The 16073-nt window shown below is 34.8% G+C and overlaps 1 protein-coding gene across 3 annotated transcripts in view; it reads right to left on the bottom strand.

The window, feature by feature from the left end:
- ANKS1B (ankyrin repeat and sterile alpha motif domain containing 1B) overlaps positions 1–16073 on the bottom strand; it is a 1021409-nt gene that overhangs the window by 613498 nt on the left and 391838 nt on the right. For all 3 annotated transcript variants that reach the window (XM_012664020.1, XM_012664018.1, XM_012664019.1), the window contains exon 11: positions 8076–8212. In XM_012664020.1, coding sequence (XP_012519474.1) covers positions 8076–8212 — 137 coding nt within the window. The remainder of the gene's footprint in view (positions 1–8075; positions 8213–16073) is intronic.

The raw sequence follows: 16073 nt of genomic DNA, 5'->3' as shown, positions 1-16073 counted from the left end.
AAATTTAGCATATGTACTCTATAACCCCACAGTGCCCAGAAAAATGTTATTCTAGCTTGGCAAGAATTTTATGTAACCCCAGTGCTAAAGTCTTAATAATGGCAGAGAGAGATGGTATGGTTTATTATTAAACCACTTTATTATTAGCTCATTAAGCACACACAGGTCCAGAAGAATATCCAAAATATTTATTCCTTTCGGGTTGAGTTAGAACCTGATCTAAACAGAGTGCAACATGGGCAGGCATTCGGGAATGGCTCATCTTTCTTCAAATCATCTCCTTTAGTCTCTTGAAAGCACTGATCCTTTAATCCAGTGGTCCCCAATCTCTTTGGCACCAGGGACCGGTTTCATGAAGACAATTTTTCCACAGATGGGCGGACAGGCAGAGCTCAGGCAGTGACGCACAGCCTGGTTCCTAACAGGCCACAGACTGGTACCAGGCCGTGGCCTAGGGGTTGGGGACCACAGGTCTAATCTTTCTCTCTCTTTTCTTTACCTTTATAGCCTCTTTGTTTCTTTCTGCTATGGCCCCTTCTTAGCTACAAAAGAATGCAGCCTTAAGTCACTTCATTTTGTTGAAGTTTACTTAGAATGGGATTTTAAGTATGTGATGATGTCTGGATGGTACCAGAAGCATCTAAAGACAATTGGAATGTCCTAGTCTGTTCTGGCTACCATAACAAAATACCATGGATAGCTTATAAATAACTGGATAGCTTATAAAAAATAGAATTTCTCACAGCTTGGAGGCTGTAAAGTCCAAGATCAGGGTGCCGGCACTGTCGGGTTCTGGTGGCGACTCTCTTTCAGGTTGCAGACGGCCGACTTCCTTCTGTGCCCTCACACCTTGGAAGGGTAAATAAGCTCCCATGGGCCTCTTTTATAAGTGAATGAATCTCATTCATGAGAATTCTGCCCTCATGACCTAATCATCTCCTAAAGGCCCCACTTCTTAATACTATCTAGCTGGGGATTAGGTTTCAACATATAACTTCTGGGAAAACACGAGCATCCGCGTCACAGCATGGAATTTCAAATTTCCTAGATTGATATTCTCTTAGGATCCACCTATATTCATTATACTAAAAGTCTCTCTTTAATATTAAGCACCTATTTGGATAACTTATCTGTGGCGTTGTGCTAAAATAGCCTCTTTTTCTGCTTCCACCTTGGGTCACTTCTCAAAAGCCCTCTTCTGTTATTTTAGACTTGATTTGTGTCATGAACATGGAAAAGAGTGGAAAAACACACCCAGCTAAAACCACCACCAAGAGCATAGAACAAGAATCCAGTGTTTTGTCAACTGTTATATCAGTTTAAGTTTGGAACTAATTAGATTTACACACACCTCCTATTATAATATTTAACATTTCAGTCCCCATCACTTATGTCTCGCCAATCAAGTTTTAGTCTCCACTTTTTCCATTCTCTGCAACCAGGTTTAATTTCCTACATCCTGAAATAACACAAAAACTGTTTTCTCAACTCTGCTCATCCTTTATATGCTGCCATACTGTCTTCTTTCATTTTACCAAACAATTCAAAATATTAATTTACAATCAGTGTGTTGTTCTTTTCCTGCTCTTCAACTCTTTGCATGTTAAGCTTCTACTGTCTCCCATTGAAGGAAATTGCATTCTTGAAGGTCTTTGCCCTCCTAATTACCAAATAAAGTGGCATTTTGGTCTCCCTTGTCCTCTATCTCCCTGCAGGTCTTGACAATGTTAACTAATCCCTTCTTTTCTAATTTCTCTTTTGTCCTTTATATCCACAGTAACATTTGTCTTCCTTCTTTTATACCTCTCAATGATTCTTCTCTCTCTCCTTTGCTAAGGCCTTCTTTCTAAAGTACAGGGGAAGAAGTTACTTAAATTCCCTGGTTCTCAATTTCTTCATCTCTAAAACACAGATAACACTCATTCCAAAAAGAATCATGAATATTAGGTGTTAAATGAATATTAATTATACAATTAATTATGTAATTAATTAAATTATACTATAGTTTAAACATTTCTCAGCATTCTGTCTTTGGTACTGTCTCCCTTCACCATTTTTATAAATGAGGATAAAATCTTTATCTTAAGCCTTCATCTCTCTCCAGAACTCCATACCAATATTTTCAATTTGTATATCATGCCTCACATTCCCTAAGTTTACAAAACCAAATTTATCATGTCATCTTCTCCCTCATCAAAATGAGCTTCTGTTTGATTCTTTCCTATCTCTATTAATTCAAAATCCCAGTCAACCAGGCTCAAATCATTAGTCATCTTTGACTCCCTTAAGCTAAACCCAGCTATCCACCACTAATGCTTTATCCAAAGTGTCTCTTGTACCCAGAATTATATAAAAAGTATAAAACATCATAACCAAGTATTATTTATACTAACATGCAAAAATGTAACAATGTAATTCGCCACATTAACAGAACCAAGGGTACATACAATAAACTAATAGCCAATATTATAGTCAAGTTGAAACACTGGCTGCTTTCCCCAAAGATAGGAAACGAAGTAAGGAGTTTTCATTTTACCACCTCATTGCATCATTTCACTACAGCCACAGTGATAAGAAAAAGAAATAAAAGGCATAAAGATTAGAAAAAAAGTAAAAGTATCATTATTCTCAGATGGCACAAAAGAACCTTATGAAAATTAATTTTTGACAGCAAAAACCATACTAACTTTTGAATAAAAAGGTAATATAATTGGGACTGCAAACTAGTGCAACGTCTGTGGAAAGCAATATGGAGATACCTTAAAGAGATACAAGTAGAACTACCAGTTGATCCAGCAATCCCATTACTGGGCATCTACCCAAAAGGACAAAAGTCACTCTATAAAAAAGACACCTGCACTCGAATGTTCATAACAGCACAATTGATAATTGCAAGATGTGGAAACAACCCCATCAATACATGAGTGGATTAATAAAATGTGGTATATGTGTACCATGGAGTACTATTAAGCTATAAGAAACAATGGTGATATAGCACCTCTTGTATTTTCCTGGATAGAGCTGGAACCCATTCTACTAAGTGAAGTATCCCAAGAATGAAAACATAAGCACCACATGTACTCACCAGCAAATTGGTTTCACTGATCAACACCTAAGTGCACATATAAGAATAACATTTATTGGGTGTCGGGCAGGTGGGGGGGGGAAGAGGGGATGGGTATATGCATACATAATGAGTGTAATGTGCATCATCTGGGGGATGGACACGCTTGAAGCTCTGACTTGGGGGGGAGGGAGAGTAAGGGCAACATACATAACCTAAACATCTGTACCCCCATAATATGCTAAAATTAAAAAAAAGAAAAAATAAATAAATAAATAAAAAGGTAATATAAAACTCAATTGCATCTCTATATACCAACAATAAACAATTGAAAAGTGAAATTAATATATAATACTAAAGTATTAATTCAACTCAATGAGGAAAGTCTTTTTCCATGTAGCAAAAAACAAATCTTGACCCCTACCTCACATGATACACAAAACCATCTGAGATGGATTATAGACTTAAATATAAAAGCCAGACCCAGTAAGCTAGAAAAAAAATGGGAGCATATATTCACAATCTGGATAAGTCACATAAAACACTAACTATAAAAGAAAAAAATAATACATTGGCCTACATCAAAATTAAACTATTCTGTTCATCAAAGGCACTTGAGAAAATGTTTAGGCAAATCAAAACCTGGGGGAAAATATTTGCAGTGTATATATGTGACAAAGGACCAATATCTTTTGGAATTACAGGAGAATTTATAAAGAATTCCTATAAATCAACAATTAGAAAGTTGAACAACCTCACAAAAACAGGTGGACAGATTCTTCTCCAAAGAAGATATAAGAATGGACAATAAACAGGAAAAGGTACTCAGCATCATTAGTCACCAGAAAAATGCAAATTAAAACTATGAGAAATCATTTCATACCCATAAGAATGGCTAAAATAAACAAATGTAACAAGAATGTAGAGAAACCAAAATTCTCACACATTGCTATTGGTGATTATAAAATGGAACAACTACTTTGGAAAACTGTAGGGAAGTATTTTATAAAGTTAGCTCTTCATCTGCCCTATGACCCAACAATTCCACTCTTATGTTTCTATATGAAAACATATGTCTATAAAAAGACTTGAGTCGGGCAGGGTGGTACATGCCTATAGTCCCAGCTACTCGGGAGGCCGAGGTGGGAAGACACGTGAGCCCAGGAGTTTGAGACTAGTGACTTATATACACGTATTTGCAACATATTCACTCATAATGGTAAACAACAGGAAACAACTCAAGTGTCAATGAACAGGAGAATGGATAAAGGAATTGTAGTATATTAATCCAATGGAATATAGCTCATCAAAAAAGGAACAACATGGATGAATTTCAAAAACATTACAGTGAGCAAAATAAACTAAACACTGACACACACATAAAAATATACTCACTGTATGATTCCATTTATATAAAGTTCAAGAATAGGCAATACCAATATACGATGATAAAAATCAGAAAGTACTTGCCCCTGAGGCAGGAATGAGGGCACCTGATTAGAAAGGAGTATAAAGAAACTTTCTGGGGCAATGGCAATGCTCTATATCTTGCTTCAAGTGAGGTTACACCTACATATATAATTGTCGGAGTTCATCAAACTGTATACTTAAGATCGGTGTATTTGATTCTTCGATTGGGGAAAAAAGATGCTTCATCAGGAAACAGTAAAAAAACAAAAAGGCAACACAAGTAACGTAATTATTTGGTAAAAAGATGAAAATTGGTGTGTCAATAGACCTACTTAATATTTTTTTCAAAGATAATTTTTCCAAGCATTTTTTTCAAGTGTAAAAATAATTTTATTTTCAATTATAAGTAAATAAATCCAGCCTTGTGGGTTCATCTAAGCAGAGAAACTCAGCCTTGTGGGTTAATATACTGAAAAGAAACAAAGAGGAACCAGTGACATATAAATATTTCAGTCACTATAAATTAAAAATAGGTTGTTTCACAATCTGGGTGATTTTAGAACATGAAAGAATCCAAAGAAGCAAAGGTGAAAAGATCAAACACAGGATGCAGAACTAACAGATGTGACTTAGTGAGTTAATAAATGTGCTGAATAAAAACAAATTCAACAAAGCACTGGTAAGCCTGCAGCTTCCAAGTAATTAACACACTAAGTAGAAACACAGGCAATGTGTCATCAGCCCTATCTCATATTGAAAGCAAGGACTCCCTGGTTACAATACATACTCTCTATTTATAGGCAGAATTGCCAGAAAATAAACTAGACAAAAGTATGCAGGAAGCAAAGCGAACATAACCTAACATACTCTACCTAAGCAATATCTTTTTTCAGTAAATAACAAGAAAATTCTGTCTTTATCTCACCTATTCAATATCATTCTTCCCACAATAAAAGACTGAACACATTAACTAATGCCCAGGCAAAGAAATGTAAACTCATGTATAAGGGTTGCATTTTTATTTTCAAGGCTCAACATCAGTTTTAAAAGTGAAATTATCATTTCAACCATGTTATTAATTTCAAATTAGTAAATGAAAAAAAGTACTTGAATACCCATAAGTCAATCTAACTTCACATTTCTTTCATTTCCAGATAGAAAGCCAGAATTAGCGAACGCTTTGGAGGATTAAACGTGTGATCAAAATATAGGCTCTTCTATCTTCTAACCAACAATTATCTTTTCTTTGGAACAGCAGCTCTCAACAATTTTCTCTCCCTGACATACCTATGACTTGCCAGAACACACCAGGAGTCTCCTATTCTACTAATCCGTCTGTCCTCCGTGTACACCCGCTAGTCTCCATATACTTTCCTGAAACCACATGTCCTACCCGAATTTTCCCTCATAAATATTTCCACATGAATTTTCTACTTCTTCCTCTCTACAGTGAATGAGGAGCCTGAAGAGTTCATAACTCACATGGAGAAATAAGTAATGCACAAAAGTCTCTGATGCAGGAGGAAGAGTAGCCCAATCTAGTTTATATTCTTTCCCAATTTATATAATATACATTCATACACACACACACACACACACACACACACACATGTTATTGTTCTATTAATATTACACATATATTTACAGGCTGCATTGGTTTTAATTTAAATACCATCATCCTCGTGAGTTACTTAACTTTCCCTCTTCTTTATTTTCCCCCCTAAATCATCATTATAACATCTGAGAAAGAAAGGTGGAGTCAGTTACAAAGATAAACATTTAAATAATGACAGCACCAAGGAATAGATTCAAGATGAAATTTTGGGCTTTAATAGTATCTCTAGTTTTCTTAAAAGTTTACCAAAATAAGAAAAGCTAAACTGAACTGATATGAAATATGTAGAGAAGGATTTATGAAGTAATATCTCTTAGAGTTGATCACATCATAGATATGTAGAAAGAAATTTGTTTTTCATTCATTGAATGACCTAGTGCATTTACATTAGAGAATTTACATTGGTGTAAAAATAATTATGTTTAGTAATGAATTTTATTAACATATATAGGACAATGTCTTCCCTAAATAGTTAAAAATGCTGAAAATGTAATAGACACACAAAAGTACCAGAAACACCCTCATATAATGAGAGAAAAAATCACAATAAATGTATCTAGAGCTGGGTTTAGTGAGGTTTATTTCTTGAAGCAAATAGACTAGATCAAATCTGCCTGAAAAAGAAGAGGGAATTTCTGAATACATTTTCCTTCTCCGCATATTGGGGCACTGTGTAAAATGTTACCTGCGCTTAAACAACCTTGAACCTATAAATTCCATATTCATAAAGATATGTCCAGTTGTACAACTTCATGAGAATTTTTCTAACCTCTGAACAGGATTGGAGGAAACAACTATTACACCAAAGTAATGGAAAGGAACTCCAATCAGTCGGACAATTTAGGCCCTTTGGAGGGCCAATATCCTTATCCATGACACTGAAATATAGATTCCACTGAAATCGATGAAATCAAATGAAATAATTTATATGAAAATGTTCTATAAACTATAGTGGATATGTGAGGTTAAAGTGCCATTTTATTGATGAGGATGAAGATCATAATAAAAATAATCTAAAATTAGTTATATTAAAGAAGGTAAGATATTAAACAGATCATTGCTCATTTAGACCAAATCAGTCTTAAAAGACACATTTGCCCTACAAATAGGCTCAAAGGATTTGTTCATACTATATATCTAAGTAGATGATGAATGGCATTAATTGGATCCAAAGTCCCCCTGTTTTGGATTTTATAACGCCCATTCAGAATAAGCCAGGTTGAGAACACCACCAATTCCATGTTCTGGGTCCATCTGTTGGCAAAAATATAATGCAAACAGCTTTATAAGTGCTATTTTCAATGAAATATCACAGAACAGCTTGTCCCAATGATATTTCTAAAGCTTGCCTGCAAACCGCCTACTGGGAAATCCAACCAAAAGAGAAGGGAGAAGGGAAAGAAATCCACACAGACAAGTGAGAGGGATGGAAAAACAGAACAAAGGGAAAGAGAGACTAGCTTAGCCAGAGGAATGTGAACGCTGGAGGGAAACAAGGAGTGATGAGAGGCGCGATACCAAACAGACAACATTAGTTAGAAACCGTAAAGAATAGAGAACTTAAAGAAAATACATGGAAACCACTGGGGATGGAGGATAGAGATGATCACAAATAACGCAGCACAGCTAGAGGAACAAAGACAAAAGGAGCAGGAAACACCAGAAAATATGTAACAGCTCAATAATTGGACTGTAATTATTAAAGCGTTGTTGAGAACAAAATGATATGAGATAGCTGTTTTTCTAAGCACCACGCATTTCTTCATACAATATATAAAATTCATTTTTCCAAAAGTTAATACAGATTTTCGTGATTATCAACAACTTCAAAGGAAGCAAATAGTCTCTTCTGGGTCTCTTCTTTTAATTTAAAAATCCATTGACATATCATAAAATAGTCCAGGCATTGCAACACAAGTGATAGTCGCGCACTGATTCAAAAACAAAAGACACTACAGTGCAGATGATGTCATTCCGGGCACTTACCTGGGGACGAATAACTTTTACAATATTTTTGAGGGCAGTGTCGGGGGACGGAGGTGAGCAGTCAGGCGTTGGGCCTGTTGAGCTGTTTCTATGGTTACTAGTTCCTGGAGCAGTAATTGCTACCTCAGAGGCATTGTCTGTGAATAAAAATAGAACTGCCATGAACCTAATCACTTGGTTTACCTTTCAAGACTTGAAATTGCTTTTCTGAACACAAATTGAGATTTCAACTTAAAACTGGTATCAATTACAAGATCATAACGAGGAATATGCTCAGTGATATATTTCAAAGATAATGTTTATCGAATGTTTTGTTTCCTTTTAAAATGGTAAATATCACCCCCTGGAGTATTTTTGTGAGATGAAAGAGCATTATTTCTCAATTCATAATGATAGATCATACAGCATAGCTCCTAAGACTGCCGTGACTACATGAATGACTAACACCTCACCTTAACTAAGGAGAATATGCTTTTGTGATATGAATGGGCTAAAGCTTTCCCCATAATCTCTCAAATGAGTATTAATCCTTACTAAAGTAGGAGTTTCATATCTTCCTGATTCATAAAATCCAAAGTCAAGCCTCCTCAAATCACTTTCCTCAGAAATCCCTCAACTAGGAAAAGCATCCCAGTGAATGAACCTTAATGAAAAACTGACATTTGCACAAAATGGTTTCATAATGTAGACAAACACAAAATTATCATTCCCAGATAAGCATATTATCTATATGGTCAAAACGAAATGAATGAAATTTTAAATTCTAAATTAATCTTCCCTTATGTTCAGTATTTGGGGAGGGGGAAAGGATAAAGAAGACTTGAAAATCAAAAACATATATAACATTTTGTTCTTAAATTTATATTAAAACAAAATAACATCAAAGATAGAGTTTTAGAATTTTTAAAATACTTGGGAAAGGATGAAAAATGTTCTATAAATAACTTCTGCTATCACATAAAAAAGTTATATTATTTTAACGACGATTTGGCAATCTTCTACAGCTTTTGATGAAAACAGTTGCAAGCTCAAATCTGCAAAAAAATTTACTTCTCTGTTGTGTTTTAAATTAGTTCCCAATAATTTTCTGTCCTATTCAGTTAGCTAAATTGATGCAAAAGAGACTGAGACTGTGAATTCTTTATAGACTAGCAAGTTTCTCTGTTCCTGACCACTATATACAATCCCCAGTGAAATATAATAATTTATCAAGGCATCTTTTGTTCATAAAATGAAAGTGGATAAATTACCTTAAAACTCTACCCATCACATAAAAATATACTTCAGTCTTACTGGGGAATCCAGACACAGGCTTGTGAAACAAAAAAATTCAAGTGTGACACATTGAATTAAAATGGATCATTCATAAAATAAGTCTTAAAAGTGTCCTGAGCATACTCTTAACTAAGGTTTAATAGCTACGGTGGGATTTGAATTGGCATCTCAAAAGAGATGTGGTGGTCTTCTAAGTAGAATATAAAAGTTTGAGTAAATATTGAAATGGACAAAACATCAGTCAGCAAGACAATGACAAGATGCTCTGATCTCTTCAATCTGTTCCTTTCTTTTTCATTCAACCATATATCTAAAACCACTTATTTGAGGGGCAACTATGTGTCAGGTATCATGTTATGTTCTAAAGATAAATGAAGAAGAATCTCCTGCCAGGGCCTAGGGGAAGGGAGGGATGAATAGGTGAAGCACAGAGGATTTTCAGGGCAATGAATCTATTCTGTAGGATACTATAATGGTGGATATGTGTCATTAGAGATTTGTCCAACCCATAGAATGTATTAGACAACATCATGAGTGAACCCTAATGTAAACTATAAATTTTGGGTAATAGTGTGTCAATGTAGGTTCATCAGTTGTGACAAATGTACCACTTTGGTGAGGGATGTTGATAGCCGGGTAGGGGGTATGAGTATGGAATGGGGGCGGGGATTGTATGTGAACTCTGTAATTTCTGATCAATTTTGCTGTGAATCTAAAATTGTTCTAAAAATAAAGCCTATTTAAAAATTTTTAAAATAGCCCTGCCCCTAAGAAGTATACACTCAAGTGTGTCATCAGACAGGCAAACAAATTATAATGCAATATAACTTGAGAATTGATAGCAGACAAGTGAAGCTTGATGAAAAAGCCCAGGTGGGGAACAACAATCAGACTGTGATTTGGAGGGAAGATGGTTGTGAAAGGCTTCAGTTTTCAGGTAAGAAAGCTGGGATAAAACATAAGACATAAGGCTATGAAGGTAGGAAGAGCACAGTTGAAGCTGTTATTTTATGTTAGAAAGAAATTGGAGATATGTATGGGTGAGTAAAAGGAAGTTTAATTAGTATATAAGTTTGTACTTAATTCTGTAGACAATGAGAAACATTGAAGATTTCACTTAGGAATTTCACTTAGATAGGAATAATAAGTTCAAGAGATCTATTTTACAACATGATGACTATAGTTAATAACAATATATTATATTCTTGAAAATTGCTAAAATAGTAGATTTTAAGTGCTCTCTTCACAAAAAAAGTATGCGAGGTAATACATATGTTAATTAGCTCAATTTAGCCATTCCACAATGTGTACATATTTCAAAACATCACATTGTACACAATAAATGTATATAATTTTTTGTAAACTTAAAAAAATAATTAAATGTAAAACATTTGTTGATGTGTTGGATATAGACACAGAATGAAAAAAGTCAAAGATGACTCTCAGCTTTTTGGTCTGAGAATCTGAAAGGATTGAGTTACCATCAAAAGAAATGGGAAACACCATAGGAGGAGTATACATTCTCCACCATATCACTTCAAATATTGCTTCTATCCCATTCTTTTCTCTCCTTTTCCACTCTAATGAAATAATGTTAGGCAGACTTTATTCTTTTTTATCATTTATTCTCTCTTTTGTACTTTTCTCTCTCTCTCTCTCTCTCTCTCTTTCTCTCTCTGTTGCATTCTGAATAGTTTCTTCTATTAATTTTCTGGTTTATTGGTTCTTTCTTCAGCTGTGTCTAGTCTTCTGTCGAACCATTTTTTTTTTTAAATTTCAATTATACTTTTCAGTTCTAAAATTTCTATTTAGTTCTTATTCAAATATACTATGTCACTAGTTGGCATTTTTCAGTCCCTGACAACATTTTCAAACTTGGCTTTCATTTGAAAATGGCAAGTCCAGTTGTTTCTGGTTTTTAATCTGATAATTCCAATATCTGAAATCTTCATGGGTTTGTTCCTGTGGTTTTGGTTCTCACCCATGATCTCCCATTCCACTGTTTGTCTCATCATCTATTCTGTGCTGCTTATTACTCAACTTGTTGTTAGAGCAAGGTATACAACATTACATATAACTAAATTTTTGTCTTTTAGTAAATGCTAATTTAAAAAAGCATCACAACTTATATTCTAATACCAAATGTGGCAGTCTGTGGAAAACTTGCCTGTGTGATTTATTTAATATTTCTGGATGTCAGTTTTCTTAACTATAAAAATTAGGATGATTAATAATCATTTATTATTATTTATGCAGATAAAATAAGAAAAATTTACTCATGAATTATTGGGCACATAGCAAGGGTTTAATAAATATGAGTTTCCTTTTCCACTATCAAACCCAATATCAACAGAATTAAAATAAAGTATTGAAGATGAAAGAAATCCTAGAGCTAAAGCAAGAAAACAAATAACAATGCTTTCTAGGTAATACATCTACAGTAATGACTGTGAGTACTTGTGTGAGATTTGAGACCAGTATGTATTAGCTATTAACACAAATTGGTAGAAACAGATTTTAATTCCAGAAATAGAAGATGATCCCTTGAGGAATTTCATTATTCAAAATTCTCCAGAGAAACAGAACTATTAAGATCTCTCTATCTCTCTGTCTTTCTATCCAAAGAGAGTTACTATAAGAAATTGGCTCACATGATTATAGAGGCTGAGAAGTCCCAAGATCTGCAGTTGGCAAGCTGGAGACCCAGAAGTGTCAATGTGTAGTTCCAGTCCAAATCCAAAGGCCTGAGAACTAGGAGAGCTGATGGTGAAAATTCTAGTCCAAAGGCTGGCAGGCTCAAGACCCAAAAAGAGCCATCATTTCAGCCCAAGTCTAAAGGCCAGAAAAGACCAATATTCCAGCTCAAGCAGTCAGGCAGGAGAAGTTCCCCCTTCCCTCAGCCTTTCTGTTCTATTCAGGTCTTCAATTGATTGGATAAGACCCACATTTGGGAGGAAAATTTGCTTTACTCAGTCTACTGTTCAAATATTCAAATGTTAATCTCATCCAGAAACGCCCTCACAGTCACGCCCAGAATAATGCTTAGCCAAACATGTGGGCACTCCATTGACCAGTTAAGTCTATAAAATTAACCACCAACAGGAATGATTCACTGCAAGGGCTGTCCCTTTTAACTGTTTTTGCATTAAAGCCAGAAAAGAGTCCTGAGTACCCACCATACAGACTATAAGCCAAAAGCCTCTTGATTGTTTCTTATAAGTATTTTAATACATAGTACAAAATAGTGGACAATCAAATACTAAATTATTTAGAAAAGATTATAAGAATCTCTATTTTCTGAATCCATGATCTGTACCACTACACTGATAATTTGATTTTATACTACATTACATTATTCATTATCTCTTTCAGACTAGGTTATAGTTTTACAAAGACATATTTCCCTTATCCTCTTCACAGCTCTTAGCTCAATGCAATCCTTTAAAAATAATAAATGAAATAAAGTGGATAAAGCAAACTCTTTGTCAATATGGCAACCATTGCACAAATACTTAAAAATATCGGAGAAAGGTAACCTGGCTTTTATAATTCCGTGGTCCTTTTGGAGAAAAATCCAAATGAAGCCATATTCTAGAAGATATATAAGAGTCTTAGGAAGCTTATTTATTACTAAAATATCCTCAATTATATAATTTACAAAAAATACAAATTATCCAGTGGATTTTGCATAATGGCAGCCTATGTTCAAGATAGTTTTACATATGCATCTGTAGTCACAAAACATTGCTGATGAAAAGGAAATAAGGTGCATAAAAAAATGCTTTGAGAAAATTTCTAAATATACTTGCAATTTCAGATTGAAATAAGAGCCTTATCATCTAGTCAGATTCCCTTACTACACATTGTATTATTCATTATGACTGTCAGTTTTCTCTGTACTAACAATATCATAGAAAAAGCATCTGTAGTTTACTTGAGCTTTTAGAAAAATATTCTATGAATATAAAATAATTCATGTGCAACATCACAGTCTAATATTTTAACATCATTCACCAGCATATATGAAACAGTTAAAGTATACCTGGGACTATGCTAGATGCTGTGCAGCTGAAGAACAGGACTGAGATTACTTCTGGCTGGAGAGTCAGGAAAGGCGTCAGGAAAGAGGTGGCAATTAAGAAGGCCTCTGACAGATGAGTAAAATTTAGGCATGAAGAAATGGCTGGGAACGGTATTCCAAGAATTGGAATCAAAGTAAGCAAAAGGTAGAGAGATGGGAAAGAGGGACATTTGGGGAACAAGGAAGAGTTCAGTTTGAATAGAATATAATATTCATGGAAGAAATACCAAGAAATGGAGGGGCCACATACAAAGAATTTGGGCTTTGAAATCAGACAAACCCAAGCTGAAATCCTGATGTATTTAACCTCAGTTTCCTCATCTATGAAACACTGCTTTGCTCTTAGTATTGTGAGAATGAATGAGGGGTGTGTGTGTGTGTGTGTGTGTGTGTACTTAATACATTGCCTGGCACATAGTAAGAGCTCAGTAAAAGTAACTACATTGCTATTATTAACAGATATATGTATAACAGCAAATATAATTAGATATGCAGTTTAAGGCAAGTCTTGAGTGCATCACTAAGTAATCAAGTACATGTACTTAATAATTCACAGTCTAGCAATTCATAAAGTACAATTTTTATTTGTTGGTTTTAAGTCAGGGGTTGGAAAAATTTTTATGTAAAGGACTAGACAGTAAATATTATAAGCTCTGTAGGCTACATGGTCTTTGTTGTAACTACTCTACTCTGCTGTGGTAGCACGAGAGAAGCCACAAACAATATTGTAAGCAAATGATTGTGCTGTATTCCAAGGAAATTTTATCCACAAAAACAAGCAGACCAGATTTAGTTTATAGGTCATAGCTTATGGACTCCTGTCTTACATATTTCTCATGGAAATGTTTTCCCTCTCAAGCAGAAACCTAGAAGAATGTTATAATATACATTTCCATATTCATATTATACATAAACATTCTTCTCACTATTTAATTAAAAACTAAGATTTTCCATTATGTAAGTAGAAATTTATTTATCACTTATACAAAAGATAACAGTATATCTAACACAAGGGCAGTGTCTTATACACAACAAGTGTTCAATAGGTGCTCATTGGATGGCTAAATAAATACATAAGACCAATTGAATCTTTTGATTTTAAAGTAACATTGTTTGTTTTAGTGATGGTACACGACCACCATTTCTGAGAGAGGTAGTACAAAAATCATAAGTAAAATAACCCAAGCACCCTGTTTCAGTATTTTCAGTGAGAAAGTAATCACTATGTACCACTTAAGGAAGTTAAATTTAACGGTTGTTTTAAAGAATTATTTAATATTTCAAATAGGTAATACATTTCACTTTCTCTTAGTGAAGTTTTCTTAAAAATTAGCAATTCTCTTAAATATACTGAAAACTGAAACACTTGAACTTCCATTACTATCACCAACAACAGCGTTAAATATTCAATAGTCTCGATCAACCAGCTATTTAGCCAGATAAAATGTGGGGTAGGCAGCCTCTAAGATGGTCCCAATTGATCCCCACCTCATAGTATTCACACATTTGTGAAATTCTTTCCCCTAAAATGTGAGTCGAATCTGTTGAATAGCTTCTGAAAAATAAATACAGAAGAAATGAGATGTCACTCTGGGAATAGTTTATAAAAAGACTGTGGCTTCTGTCTGGGGTGTGTCCTCTCACACTCTCCGTCTCTCAGATCCTTTGCACTGAGGAAAGCAAGTAAGCACTTTGTCAACAGCCTTATGGAAAGGCCAACTGGCACCATGAGGAAACTGAGTTCCTCAGTTCATCAGCCCACCAGAAACTGAAACTTGTCAACAATCATGTGAATCAACTTGGAAGCGAATCTTATAGCCCCAGACAAGCCTAGAAATGACTGCAGTTCTGGCCAATAGCTTGACTGTAACCTCATAAGAGACTCTGAGCCAAAGGCATCCAGTTAAGTGCCTCCTGGATTCCTGCCCCGGTGAGATAATAAGTGTTTGCCACAAGCAGCAATAGATGACTAGTATGGTAGATGTTTGGCTCACATTTATAACACAGCCAACATGTTAGATGTTTGGGCTACAATAGTAAGGAGACTTTCAGCCTTGTTTTGAAGGAGCTGATTACTTACGAAAAATATAGAAGGGCAAATATAAATATAAAATTGTGTTATTTGTGCTACATATCAAGCACTATGGGAGCAAAGAAGAATGAGTCACTAACCAAATAAGGGAACCAGAGTAGGGAGTTAAGTTATAGGCAGAAAGAGAAAGTAAATTAAAAAATGTCATCATAGCCTTGAGAAATGAGTGCCATCAAGAACTCAAGGAGGGAGAAACATTCCAAGCAAAGAAAATGGAATATTCATGCAGAAGCATGAAAGAGCATTATGCCTTTGAGAAACCATAGATAGCTCAGCCTGGCTGAAGCACAGGATATGTGTGGAGAAGTGAATGGAAATGATGTTGGCAAGATAAAGTATTAAGACAAAAGATGGAAAGGTGTATAAAAAGAAGAGAAAACAAAATTGGCTATGTAAAGATTGAATTTTATTTAGAAAAAAAAGTCAGCCACATTGCATTTCTAAAATCGTTTTCGTTGAGGCTATGATCAAATCCTACTCTCATCTATAAAAAGAAAGGATTACAATGCTACAGTCACCTTAAAATTCTCTCCTTGGAAAAGGCCACATT

The sequence above is a fragment of the Propithecus coquereli genome, unplaced genomic scaffold (assembly GCF_000956105.1).
Source record: "Propithecus coquereli isolate 6110/MARCELLA unplaced genomic scaffold, Pcoq_1.0 Scaffold85, whole genome shotgun sequence".
In the NCBI taxonomy this organism is placed as follows: Eukaryota; Metazoa; Chordata; class Mammalia; order Primates; family Indriidae; genus Propithecus; species Propithecus coquereli.
Note: the sequence above shows the minus strand (reverse complement) of the source record. Positions and strands in the feature narration are given on the sequence as shown.